The sequence below is a fragment of the Ceratotherium simum genome, chromosome 25 (genome assembly GCF_057802395.1).
Source record: "Ceratotherium simum simum isolate JZ-2026a chromosome 25, ASM5780239v1, whole genome shotgun sequence".
Classification (NCBI taxonomy): domain Eukaryota; kingdom Metazoa; phylum Chordata; class Mammalia; order Perissodactyla; family Rhinocerotidae; genus Ceratotherium; species Ceratotherium simum.
In genome coordinates, this window is record NC_141924.1 from 9,709,897 (window position 1) to 9,722,311 (window position 12,415).

Consider the following 12,415-nt stretch of genomic DNA (forward strand, 5'->3'; position numbering starts at 1 on the left):
GATTAAAATATTTTCTGCCAATTTTGTGAAAACATGACTAGGTGAACACTGTGAGGGCCTTCTCCTGGGGAGTAAATGTGATAATGGGCATAAAGCACTGAGTCTGGCATTAAGTACTCAAGAACTATCAGCGAAGGTATTATAAAAGTAAACTTCTTGGTACTGAAAGTGGCAGAGACACGTGACAATGGTGCCCTAGTAAAGAAGTTGGAGTCCTGAAACAACGTCTCACAATATGACCTAGGTTAGAGGTGGATGTGGTTTCTCTAGTTTTGTGTAATTTGGTTCTTCACTTTACAACCTGGAGGAAAAACTTCTTCAGTGTTTTATAAAGTACGTGTACATAAGTTAGCTTTTGTAATCCTTACAGCAAGTGGAGGTGTTAGTATTAACACTGTCGTTTCACAAAGGAGGAAACCAAAAGCGGTTAAGTGACTCCCTGTTGCCAACGAGTATGTTCCCACCTGCATCTGAGCGTTTTGATCTGAAGCTCAAGTTGTCTCCCCACCACAGCCCAGGGTTGTTCAAATACTAGCGAGAGAACATACGAGAGAAGTCTCAGAGAAACAGGAAACCTTGAGTCCTGCATCTTGCCTGTCACCAGCTTGTCAGGTGAAGGAGGGAAATAGAGAAAAAGGAGGCCATCTAGGCTTTCCGCATTCCCCAGTGCTTTGGGAGTAGGTGTGCAGCGCGAGTGGCCAGGTCGCGGAACGCGAGAGAACTCCCGTCAGACTCAGGAGGCGGGCGCCGGATTGCAGGCTGTTGGACCGCTCCACGGCCGCGAGGCCCCGCCCGCACTCGCCCCTGGGGCCAACCAGAGCCAAGGGGCGTTCCCAGGCTCTCCGCCCCTCTTCCGGTCCCGGCTGACCCTGGCCCGGAGACCCGGCGACTTGCGACCCGGAAGTGGTTGCTCTGGAGGAGGCGGGCCTCAGAGGTGGAGCTTGTGACGGCCGTCCCGTGGCCTACGGCGCTTTTTTTACTCGCTGGCCTGGCTGTGGGTCCTGTGGGAAGAGTGTGGTTGGGTCTGCGGCGCACCGCACCGATGGCTTCCGTGCTGTCCTACGAAAGCCTCGTCCACGCCGTGGCCGGAGCCGTGGTGAGGCGGGGTCTGTCACGCCCGGGCTACTGCGGGGTGTGGGGCTTCTCCGGGGCGGGTCCCGGGTATGGCTGGGGGATGGGGATGAGAGGGGGATCTTGCGGGTTGGTGTCTCCTGTCATGATTGTGGACGGAGAAGAATGGGGCGTAGGCGAGAAGTTGCTGGAAGAATTTGTGGTGAGGGCCGACGCACCCTCCGCTCCTGGCTGCCGCTCTGGCCTCTTCGAGAACATCTGGGGTGTAGTCTGCGGTGGTCCCACATACCCAACAGGGAGTCGGGAAGAAGAGAGTTACTGTTTTCTTTGCCTTCTGAAACTTAAATGCCGGTCATACCCCTACCCCGCCCCCACCGCCTTCAGAAACTTTGCCTCCCTGGGCCTGAGGAAAACCTAGGGGTGAAGCTCTTTTGCTTAATCACATGCTTAACTACAGTCTACTTTCACACACTTGTGTAAGTGGGAGTACCTAATAGGATATCTCTGGCCAATATTATTTTTTAATCAAGATCTGAGTTGCTGTCTACACAGGTGCGGTTTGCTTGAGTTGTGTGCTTGGTTCTTGGGCTTCTGGATATCTCAGTTCCATTTGACACCCCTCTCTTTTCTTTGAAACTTTCCACTCTTGGCTTGGGTGTCTTCCTCTCCTGGTTCTCCTCTTCTCTCTTGGACTGCCCTTTCTCGTACTCTTCTCTGTTAGCATGCACCTTTAGCAGTTGCAATCACTATGACTTCAGAGGAATACCATGAGTCCGCTCCTTTTAGCCCCCCAAAACTTCACGGAGAGCTCGTGGTCTGTGCAGACTAATCGGGGTTGAACCCTAACTCCATCGTTTGTTAGATAGGTGGCCTGTAAACCTCACTTTCCTAATCTGTCAAGTGGCGCTATCAATACCTACCTCACAGAGTTGTTATGCGAGTTAGGTGACACAAGAGTTCATGGAAGTGCCATTCAGGAGTCTTGGTTCCTTCAATTGAACCGGGAGAGCCTTTCAGCTAGTGTAAAGGTGCTGAGAGGGAATCCTGCTTGACGTGCTCTAGGATGGGCATGGAGGCCTGTGTGTCTGGAGTGGAGGCAACAGTGTTGCAGGGGACCAAACTGTGTGAGACGTTAACTCTGAGTGGGAAAGAGAGCTAGCTGGCTGTTGGAGTTTTTGAGCGTGCAGCAACTTGCTGATTTTCATTTTAAACATGATCACCCTGGCTGGTCTGTTGAGAGTAGACTGTAAGGGAGCAAGGGTGGAAGCAGAGAGACTTATAGTCAGGGGGCTATTACATCGTCTCAGGGAAGAGATGATATGGCCTGGACCAGGATGGTAGCAGTGGAGGTGGTGAGAAGTGATCATTAACCTAGTATATTTTTGTAAGCTAGAGCCAGCAGGGTTTGATGGTGGATTGGCTATGGAGTGTAACAGAATGAGGGTTGGTTGACTCCCAAGAGTTTTTGGCTTGAGCATCTGGAAGGGTGATGTTCTCAGTTACTGCGTTGGTGAAGGCTGTTAAAGGAACAGGTTTGAGGGGAAAGATTAAGAGTTTGGTTTTGGTTTTGAGCTAGTTAAGTTTGAAATGCCTAAGAGTAGTCATGAGACCAGATGAGCTCACCAAGGAAATAAGTGTAGACTGAGAGAAAAGTGTGAAAGACTGAGCCTTGGAGCACACCAACATTAAGAGGTTGGGGTGGGCCGGCCCCGTGGCTTAGCGGTTAAGTGCGTGCGCTCTGCTGCTGGCGGCCCGGGTTCGGATCCTGGCTGCGCACCGACACACCGCTTCTCTGGTCATGCTGAGGCCGCGTCCCACATACAGCAACTAGAAGAATGTGCAGCTATGACATACAACTGTCTACTGGGCTTTGGGGGGAAAAAATAAATAAATAAAATCTTAAAAAAAAAAAAAAAAGAGGTTGGGGAAATGAGATAGCACCAGCATAGGAGACTAAGGAAGGGCCAGTAGGGTAGGAGGAAAACGAAGAGAATGTGGTGTTCTGAAAGTCACATAGAGAAGGATGTAGACCAACTGGGTCAGATGCTGCTGATGGGTCAAATAAGATGAGAACTGAGAATTAACCATTGGATTTATCACGTTGATAGACCTGTTCTGGTGGAATCGGTGGGGTGAATAGTTGGAGTGTATCTAGGAGAGAATGGGAAGATATAGAATGTTCTCCTTTCTTTCTCTCAATAAACGCCATTCATTCAGCACCTTTATTGCTTTCTATGTGCCATGTGCTGTTCTGGGCGCTAGAAATACAGTGGAGAACAAAGTCTTTTTCTTCATGAAGTTTGCATTCTAGTGGAGAGGTCAGACAATAATTGAGTAAACAAAAAAATAAATAATTTTAGAGAATGTTAAGTACTGTAAAAGAAATGAAGTAAGGGTTGGTAAACTTTTTCTGTAAGGAGGCAGATGGTAAATATTTTAGACTTTGTGTACAGTCTCTGGAGCAGCTACTCAACATTGTCATTGTGTGAAAGCAGTCATTGACAATGAGTAAATCAATGGGCAGAGCTGTGTTCCAAAAAAATCCTACTTACAAAAGCAGGCAGTGGATTGGATTTGGCTCTTGGGCCATAGTTTTCTGAGCCCCGCTGTAAGTGACTGGGGGTAGAGATGATATAGCACTACAGTCACGTGCTGCATAGCGACGGTTTTCCTCCAGGACTGACCACATATACAACAGTGGTCCCATAAGATTAATACCATATAACCTAGTTATGTAATAGGCTATACCATCTAAGTTTGTGTTAAGTACACTCTGATGTTTGCACAGCGACGAAATTGCCTAGTGATACATTTCTCAGAACTCATCCCCATTGTTAAATGACCCATGACTATTTTTTTTTTTTTTTTAAAGATTTTATTTATTTATTTTTTTCCCCCCAAAGCCCCAGTAGATAGTTGTGTGTCATAGCTGCACATCCTTCTAGTTGCTGTATGTGGGACGCGGCCTCAGCATGGCCAGAGAAGCAGCGCGTCGGTGCGAGCCCGGGATCCGAACCCGGGTCGCCAGCAGTGGAGCGCGCTCACTTAACCACCAAGCCACGGGGCCGGCCCTGACCCATGACTATTTAACCTACAAAGACATTTCTATTTTTTTCTCTTCTTATTGGCTGTTTTTCTCTTGTTAAAGTTCTCCTTGAAATTATTCACCCTGAATTTGCTATGGTTTTTCTTTTTCCCATAAACTATGTTAGATTATCTAATACTGTAGATATACTTTTGTGAAAATAATTTTTTTTCCATCGAGATAGTACTGTTCCTAGCACACATCTGGGTGAGAGGTTGCATTGTGTTTTGTTATTCTTTTGAACTATCATGCTGAAGAGTGGTTCTCAGAGTCTTTTTGCAAACTTCTGTATTAAAGTTAAACCACACAACATGGGCCCTACTTTGTTCTGGTTGCTACCAAAGGAAAAAAATTTCACACAAAAATGTCACTACAGTTGATGAGAAAAATGGCATTGTTTTTAATGGTATAGTATTGTGGTGATAGCTCATGTTTAATTAGATGTACTGAGCATGATGTTCAACCAAAGCTTTGAGATGGTCAATGAGAGTCAGCTTAACATAGTGGTTAAGAGCACTTGAGTGCCTCAGTGTTTTGGCTTGAGCCAGACAGCCTGGGTTGGAATCCTGGCTGTGCCCCTCACTAGCTTTGTGACTTATACTGGTATAAACTGCAAGGCTGCTTGGAGTAGTTGCTTCTGCTCCTCAAAGGATTGTTGGATCATTGTTTAAGATGTTGATTTACAACCTTTTTGAGTTGACATGTTTCATATTTGCTTATTCACTTCTTTGCAAATTCTTCACTTTCTCACATCAAGTGTGGTATTATGCATACACACACACACATTTTAAAAATTAAAATAAATTAATCATTTTGAGTGTTTTGTGGCACACCTTGGGATAATTGCAGATAATCTCAAGTATTTGAAAACCAGAATTGTACTGTTTCAGGAGAATGCTATATCTCCAGTTGATGACTATTATATGATACAATTAATGGCCTCATGTGTAAATAATTCTCAAGATTTTGGGTCTAATTAGATTTATATTTCTGGTTCTCATTAGATTAGCTTGAAAGATAGACTTTATTTGTAGAAATGTACATTTGTAATTAAGAGACTAGGCAAATTCTAGACTTTAACAGTCTAGAATTTGCAAAGTGAAATTAGTTGGAATTGCCTAGAGGGGTTTAGACACTGGAACAGACTTTGGAATTGTAATGCTAATAATTAATCAATAACTTTCAGCGAACTTCTTTTTTCTCTATTGTTTATTTTAAAATTTTTTGTTTTTTAATTTTGTAATGTTCTAAAAGAATTACACTGCACTGAATAAATGCTGACTATTAAAAAATTCATCATACACAAATATTAAAGAGCCCTCCTCGTTCCTCCTTCCACTCCACCTATTATTGATCTGTGACTCAGAGCCCAGGCACACCTATCCTTAGAACTTTGTGAGAAGCTTATTCAGAGTACTTTCCTCCAGTTGGTATCAGAAGAGAAAATTGGGCCCAACTGTCTGCCTCTGTAGCTCATACACTTAACATTACACTGGACTTTTTACCATATAGACTTAGTACCTTCCTTTTAGAAGTAGAAACCAAGTAGAGGAACTTGTCGACTTGCTGTACAAGGCCTTCTGGATACAAGGGTCAGTGAAAGAGTCCCTGTCCTCAGGAAGCTCTTCTTAAGTGTATAGTAGAGGTGTGGTCAAGGCCTGGTGGTACCAAGGAATAAGTGGTGGGCTGCACCTGTGAAGGTGATGGGAAGCCCCCAAGGTTTTGAAGAAGAGTAGGAGTTTGCTAGGCAAAATGAAATAGGAGGGTGATAGGAGACATTTAGACAGAACAAAAAGCATGTTCAAAGGCCCTAATGTGTAAATCAGCATTTGGGGAACTTCAGGTTAGTTCCGACAAAGCTGGTGTAAAAGATGGACAGTGAGGGGCCAGCCTGGTGGCATAGTGGTTAAGTTCACATGCTCTGTTTCGGGGGCCCAGGGTTTGCAGGTTCGGGTCCTGGGTGCGGACCTACACACCACTCATCAGGCCATGCTGTGGCAGCATCCCACATACAAAATAGAGGAAGATGCACACAGATGTTAGCTCAGGGCCAATCTTCCTCACCAAAAAAAAAAAAAAAAAGATGAGTAGAATTTGAAGTTGGAGAGTCTCATACAATATGCAAAGAAGTTTGAGTTAAAGTTTATCAGAAACAGGGCTGGCCCGGTGGCTTAGCGGTTAAGTGCGCGCGCTCTGCTACTGGCGGCCCAGGTTTGGATCCCGGGCGCACACCGATGCACCGCTTCTCTGGCCATGCTGAGGCCGTGTCCCACATACAGCAACTAGAAGGATGTGCAGCTATGACATACAACTATCTACGGGGGCTTTGGGGGAAAAATAAACTTTTTTTTTTTTTTTTAATTTATTTATCAGAAAAAGTGTTTGCCAAAATGTGGTTGTATTTTCCTCATTCTCTGTTTTCTCTGTGTTTATATACAAATAAGCATTTATAAATAGGTTTTTTTGTTTATATAACTGGTATCATAGAGTTTCATATCCTGGGTTTTTTGTGTTTTTTGGCGTATTCGTTTGTTTCAGAATATAAAGCATTTCCCCGTGTGTTATCAGTTAGGCTTCTCTGGTTGCAAGCGGACTTTGGGTGATTTGACAAAAAGGAATTTTACTGGCAGGCTCTTTGGGAGCTCCCAGGATCAGTGGGGAGGCTGAAAACTTGGAGTAGGAAGGAACCAAGCGGCTCCAGAAAGATTTCTGAAGCAGTCACCGGAGAGTGTCTGTTTGGCACCACCTCTGGAATCAGTGGATTCTGTCCTTACAGCATTCTGCTCAGGATTCAGAGTCTTGGGAGAGTTCCTACTAGCCATGCTCAAGGTTATGGGCCCACCTCTTGACTGTAACAGATGGGGAAAGGAAAGATCTGGCAGAAGGAGCCTTCAGGGGCTCTTCAGCTGTTGTAGTGAAGGGTAGGTACATGGATTTACCACCCTACCAAGATTGTACGCAGTGAGAAGAGGTAAAGAAAATCAGTCCGCCCTTAGAAAAAGGGAATGATGCTGTGTGGCTCAAAACATCAGATATGCACTATATCATGTCATTAAAAAGACTTCAAAAACCATTGTATTTTTTGTATAAAGTACTCTATCATAAGAGTATTCCATAATTTATTTATGGACATTTACATTGTTTCTAACTTTTCACTATGGGAAACATTTAGGGAGATGTAAATGTTAATGTGGCCTCCCACAACCCCGTTATGAAGAAACTCTGGGATTGCTTGGTTAAGTGACTTCCTTAATGTCACTCATTAGGGATTAAAAAATGAGTGATAGGTTAGAAATGAAAACTTGTATTTTCAGATTCAGTTTAGTTAACTCTGATTCTCATTTGTAAAATGTCAATAACCTCACAGGGTTTTGTGAATATTAATAAAATAACATAAGTAAAGCAGTTTTTATACTGTCTGAGACGTAATAGGGGCCCAGTAAATGGAAGCTATTAATCATTTTGTCCATGACTGTGTTTTCCAATTTTTTGTGCATCCTGACTTAAGTTAGTTAATTTAATGTTAGATTTAATAATAATAGTACTTAGAATTCCCTAACTTCTCAACCCTTTCTCACATCTGTTAACAACTTTGATAGGTAGGCGATATAACAAGTGGATGAAAGTATGGACTCTGAAACCAGACTGCCTGAGTTCAAATCCCAGCTGTGCCACTTATCATCTGGGTGACTTTGGGCATGTCTCTCAACCTCTCTTTGCCTCAGTTTCTTCATCTATAAAATGAGGAAAATAGTAGTACTCATTACCCACCAAAATATATCTTGATTTCTTAATTTTTTTTTTTTTTTTTGGTGAGGAAGATTAGCCCTGAGGTAACATCCGTGCCCATCTTCCTCTACTTTATATGTGGAACGCCTGCCACAGCATGGCTTGATAAGTGGTGCAAAGGTCTGTGCCCAGGATCTGAACCTGCAAGCCCCGGGCCACCTAAGCGGAGCGCACGAACTTAACCTCTATGCCACTGGGCTGGCCCCTAAACTTTTCTTTTTAAGGCTTAATTTTTTTAGAGCAGTTTTAGGTTCACAGCAAAATTAATCAGAAAGTACAGAGATTTCCCATATACCCCGTGCCCCCACACATGCATAGCCTCCCCCGTTATCAGCATCCCCCACCAGAGTGGTACATTTATTACCACTGATGAACCTACATTGACACATAATCACCCAAAGTCCATAGTTTATGTTAGGATTCACTCTTGGTGATGTACATTCTATGGGTTTGGACAAATGTATAATGACATGTATCCACCAGTATTGTATAGAGTATTTTCACTGCTCTAAAAATCCTCTGTGCCCTGCCTGTTCATCCTTCACCCTTCCTTAATGAATTTTTTAGCCATCAGGGTCGTTTTAGTTCAGTTCTCTTAATCTTAAAAGGTTTATGCAGAGTTTATTGAAATTATTTTTCTAACTTGATTTTGCTTCTTTATGCCTGTGTCAGAAAAAGATTAAAGGAAATTGTATTGTCATATATTCAATAGTCTATAACTTAATTTTTTTTTGAGGAGGAGGAGGAGGATTGTCCCTGAGCTAACATCTGTTGCCAATCTTCCTCTTTTTCTTTTTTATCCCCAAAGCCCCAGTACATAGTTGTATATCCTAGTTGTAGATCCTTCTAGTTCTTCTATGTGGGACACTGCCTCAGCGTGGCTTGATGAGCAGTGAGCAGGTCAGAGCCCAGGATCGAACCAGCGAACCCTGCGCTGCTGAAGCGGAACGTGCAAACTTAACTGCTACGCCACCGGGCCGGCCCCTGTGTCTTAATTTTTTTTTTTTTTTTTTTTTTTTTGTGAGGAGATCAGCCCTGTGCTAACATCCGCCAATCCTCCTCTTTTTTTGCCGAGGAAGACGGCCCTGGGCTAACATCCGTGCCCATCCTCCTCCACTTTATATGGGACGCCGCCACAGCATGGCTTGCCAAAGCAGTGCGTCGGTGCGCGCCCGGGATCCGAACCAGCGAACCCCGGGCCGCCGCAGCGGAGTGCGCGCACCCAACCGCTTGCGCCACCGGGCCGGCCCCTCTTAATTTTTTTAAGAAACAAATATGGTATAATAGCTGAAAAAAGGTTTTGGAGTAAAACTTAACTATCCGTGTCATCTTGGGTCATTTATATTTTCTTTAGGAACCTGTATTTTCTGAGCTATAAAACGAGGACAATAACACTCCACCTATTGAGTTCTCCTGAGAAGTAAAGGTGGTAACACTTATGGAGCACCTAGCACAATGCCTGGAATAAGTAATACCTGGAATGCCTGGTAGTAAGGCCATAATTATTCGTTTCTTTTTCACATATATTCTTGCAAATGCAGTTTTTGTATCCAGTGTTAGAAATTCAATGGAATTGAAATTTTCTCTCTCCTTATATGGGCAACCCTACCCATTCACCTGTAGCAGATAATCTCACCTTTTACTCTCTAGATGAAGTAGAGACTACTTGGCATGTGCTTTCTCACTTCTCCATTTTTTTCTAATTACAGAATCAACTGCAATTGTACCCATATTTCCTACATTCTCCTGATCTCAGGAGAAACTGAGTTGTATCCAGTCTCTGCTACCTTTGATCTTGATCCTCTCCCCTCACCTCACTCCCAGTTATCTTTTGGAACTTTGCTCCATTAATTTTCACCTCTTTCCTATAACTTTAATCTTCCTCCCTTCAGCCCTCAAACATGTTCAGCCCTGTTCTGTCATAAAACCATACCAATCTGGTCTGGAGACTCTGCCTTCTTAGCTGCTGCTGCTTCTCCTTCCCTTTATGCTAAGTTTATTTAAAGAATGTTCTATACTTGCTACCTCTCCTCATCCTACTCTGACCACTGGAACTGCTCCTCCAGAGGCCATCATTGACTTCCTAATGGCTTAGTCTACTGGCTCTTTTACCATTCTTATTTGATTCAACTTCTTTGTAGTATTTTACACCATTGACCCTTCTGAAAGAGCAGTTATTCTTTATTTTTTACCAAATAATAGTTTACTCTTTCAGAAGGAACTTAAGTAAGCCTACTAATTTAGCCCTGATTAATACTGAGTCCTAGGGCCAGCCCTGGTGGCTTAGTGGTTAAGTTCAGTGTGCTCCGCTTCGGCAGCCCAGGTTCGCGGGTTCAGATCCCAGGTGCAAACTTACACCATTCGTCAGCCATGCTGTGGTGGTGGCTCACATACAAAATAGAGGAAGATTGGCAACAGATGTTAGCTCAGGGCTAATCTTCCTCAGCAAAAAAAAAAGTTGAGTCCTAGTGCTAAAAGATTCTATAAAAAGCATATATGGGAAGCAACATTTGTTGAATGCCAGCTGTGTGCCTGGTACAATCCCAGGTGCTTTCCATAAGTTAATTCTCACATATCACAGCAACCTCGACAGTTAGGTATTGGTCCCAAAATTACAAATGAGGGAGTTGAGGCATGGAAATTTGAAGTTACTTATTATACAGTATGTATTATAGCTGGGACCTGAACATTGATTTGTTTTTATTCCAAAGTCTATGCTTTTTCCATTAGACAGCCAGGTGTGTTATCCTTAGACCTTTTGTTTAACTTGTATATCTGTCTGTGTATAGGTGTGAGAGTTAGCTTGATTGTTATATCAGGGGAAAGACTTACATTAACTCTGATTAGGTGAATAACATGTTTTTGAATATGAAAGCCAGAGTAAGTGGCTTTTAATCTTGGGAATTTCATTAGCTTAAGGTCTACCACTAAAAATTTATTTTAGTTGTTTTTCTTTCTTTTTAAAATAATCCTTCTGTCAACAATGCCATGTTCTCCATCAGGAGATGCTGTACACTGATTTCAGTGATGCTGCTGTGACTCAGCCACCATTTCTGGACTCCTCTCTGGAAATTGACTTTGGAAATGGCATTGCATTTTTTTTTTTTCTTGACTATTTTTTGTCCTTTGAGGGTGAATTAGCATTTTGGAAATGGTCATTTGGTGACTTGATTGGTTGGCCAACCAAGCATCATTGTTTGTACTTAAAAAGCATGACACCTGCTTCTGTGTTTATGTATGTCCCTGTCTGTTATTCCCATTAGACTGTACATGCTTGGGGGACCAAGTCTTGACCAGGTTTACCCAGCTGTCTCATTCTGACTAAGTCCTTGGTGTTAAGTACTTCAGCTCAACTCCATGTACGTTTGTGTTGGCCAAATTAAAAAGTAGACTTGGATGTTATATTGACCTTTTACAGGGGAGACATAGTCCAGAAAATGAATAAACCATCCATGTTTTGGATATATAACCTGAAATGTAGATGCTGATACATTATTAATGAATCCAGGTGCTGACTATGGGATTGTTCACAACAGAGAGAGCCAAAAGCGCCCAGGAACTTAGGCTGAAAATGATTTGTGTGACTTTGCTTTCCATTTTTATCTCTAGGTGTTATCTGTCTTATGGGCTACAGTCTGGTATTGCCAACTGCCTAAAGATTTTTTTTTTCCTATTTAGTCATTAATTAATTAATTGTTAGGTTCCTGCCCTTGAGGTATCTATAATCTCATAAGGAAGACAAACTCGTTAACAACTAAATACAGTACAGTGATTGCTGTGTAATAGAATTTTGTACACAGGATACATAGCATTAGAACCCAGATGAGAGAGTAGTTAATACGTCATCGTCATCTGAAATTCACTATGTCCAAGATTGAACTAGTAATTTCTTAAAACTAAGTCAGTCTTTTGACTTTCCTATTTCTGTCAATGGTATCTTCATTCCTGTGACTCTCCCTTCTCTCTTGCACTCTATATCCAATAAATCAGCAAATCCTATGGATTCTCCCTTTTAAAGTTGTTCTGGCAGATATCCCTTCTGTTTTTCTAGCCACCACTCAAACTGATTCAAGGCTTTACTATTTTAAATCAGATGTACTTTGCTAAAGCAGTGTTTGTATTTGTGTTCTGGTCTGTCAGGTTGAAAGCTCTTGAGGTTTCTTAGATGGCCCCCACACAAAGGCTTTTGGTGTGTCTTTTGATTAAATACCTGTGCAAAGGGCCTAACTTCAGATTTCTGGTTTTTTTCCTCACAGATTTTGTCATTTTCCTAATTTTCATGTCCAGTGTAAAATGGTAGCTATTTTATGTTTGTTTTGATTTTCTTTTGTTAGTCTACTAAATTTTATAAATTTTTTGGATGCAGGGGGATTAAGTTAGGAATACTTTCTTAGTTCACTCATTAAATATCCAGGAAACGTAGAAGAGTGGTTTTAGATGCTATGGGGTAATAGATTCAAAATGTGAATA

General features: G+C 42.5%; 1 protein-coding gene and 1 long non-coding RNA gene across 3 annotated transcripts in view; both read left to right on the forward strand.

Moving 5' to 3' along the window:
* The first annotated feature begins 934 nt into the window (after window positions 1-934).
* SLC25A17 (solute carrier family 25 member 17) overlaps window positions 935-12,415 on the forward strand; it is an 80,698-nt gene continuing 69,217 nt past the window's right edge. For both annotated transcript variants that reach the window (XM_087448882.1, XM_004437891.3), the window contains exon 1: window positions 935-1,096. In XM_087448882.1, coding sequence (XP_087305008.1) covers window positions 1,043-1,096 — 54 coding nt within the window. In that variant the 5' untranslated portion in view covers window positions 935-1,042. The remainder of the gene's footprint in view (window positions 1,097-12,415) is intronic.
* LOC147913719 (uncharacterized) lies at window positions 1,210-6,523 on the forward strand. Its single transcript, XR_015556353.1, has 2 exons — window positions 1,210-2,763; window positions 2,992-6,523. It is a non-coding gene; the product is annotated as an uncharacterized LOC147913719 (long non-coding RNA).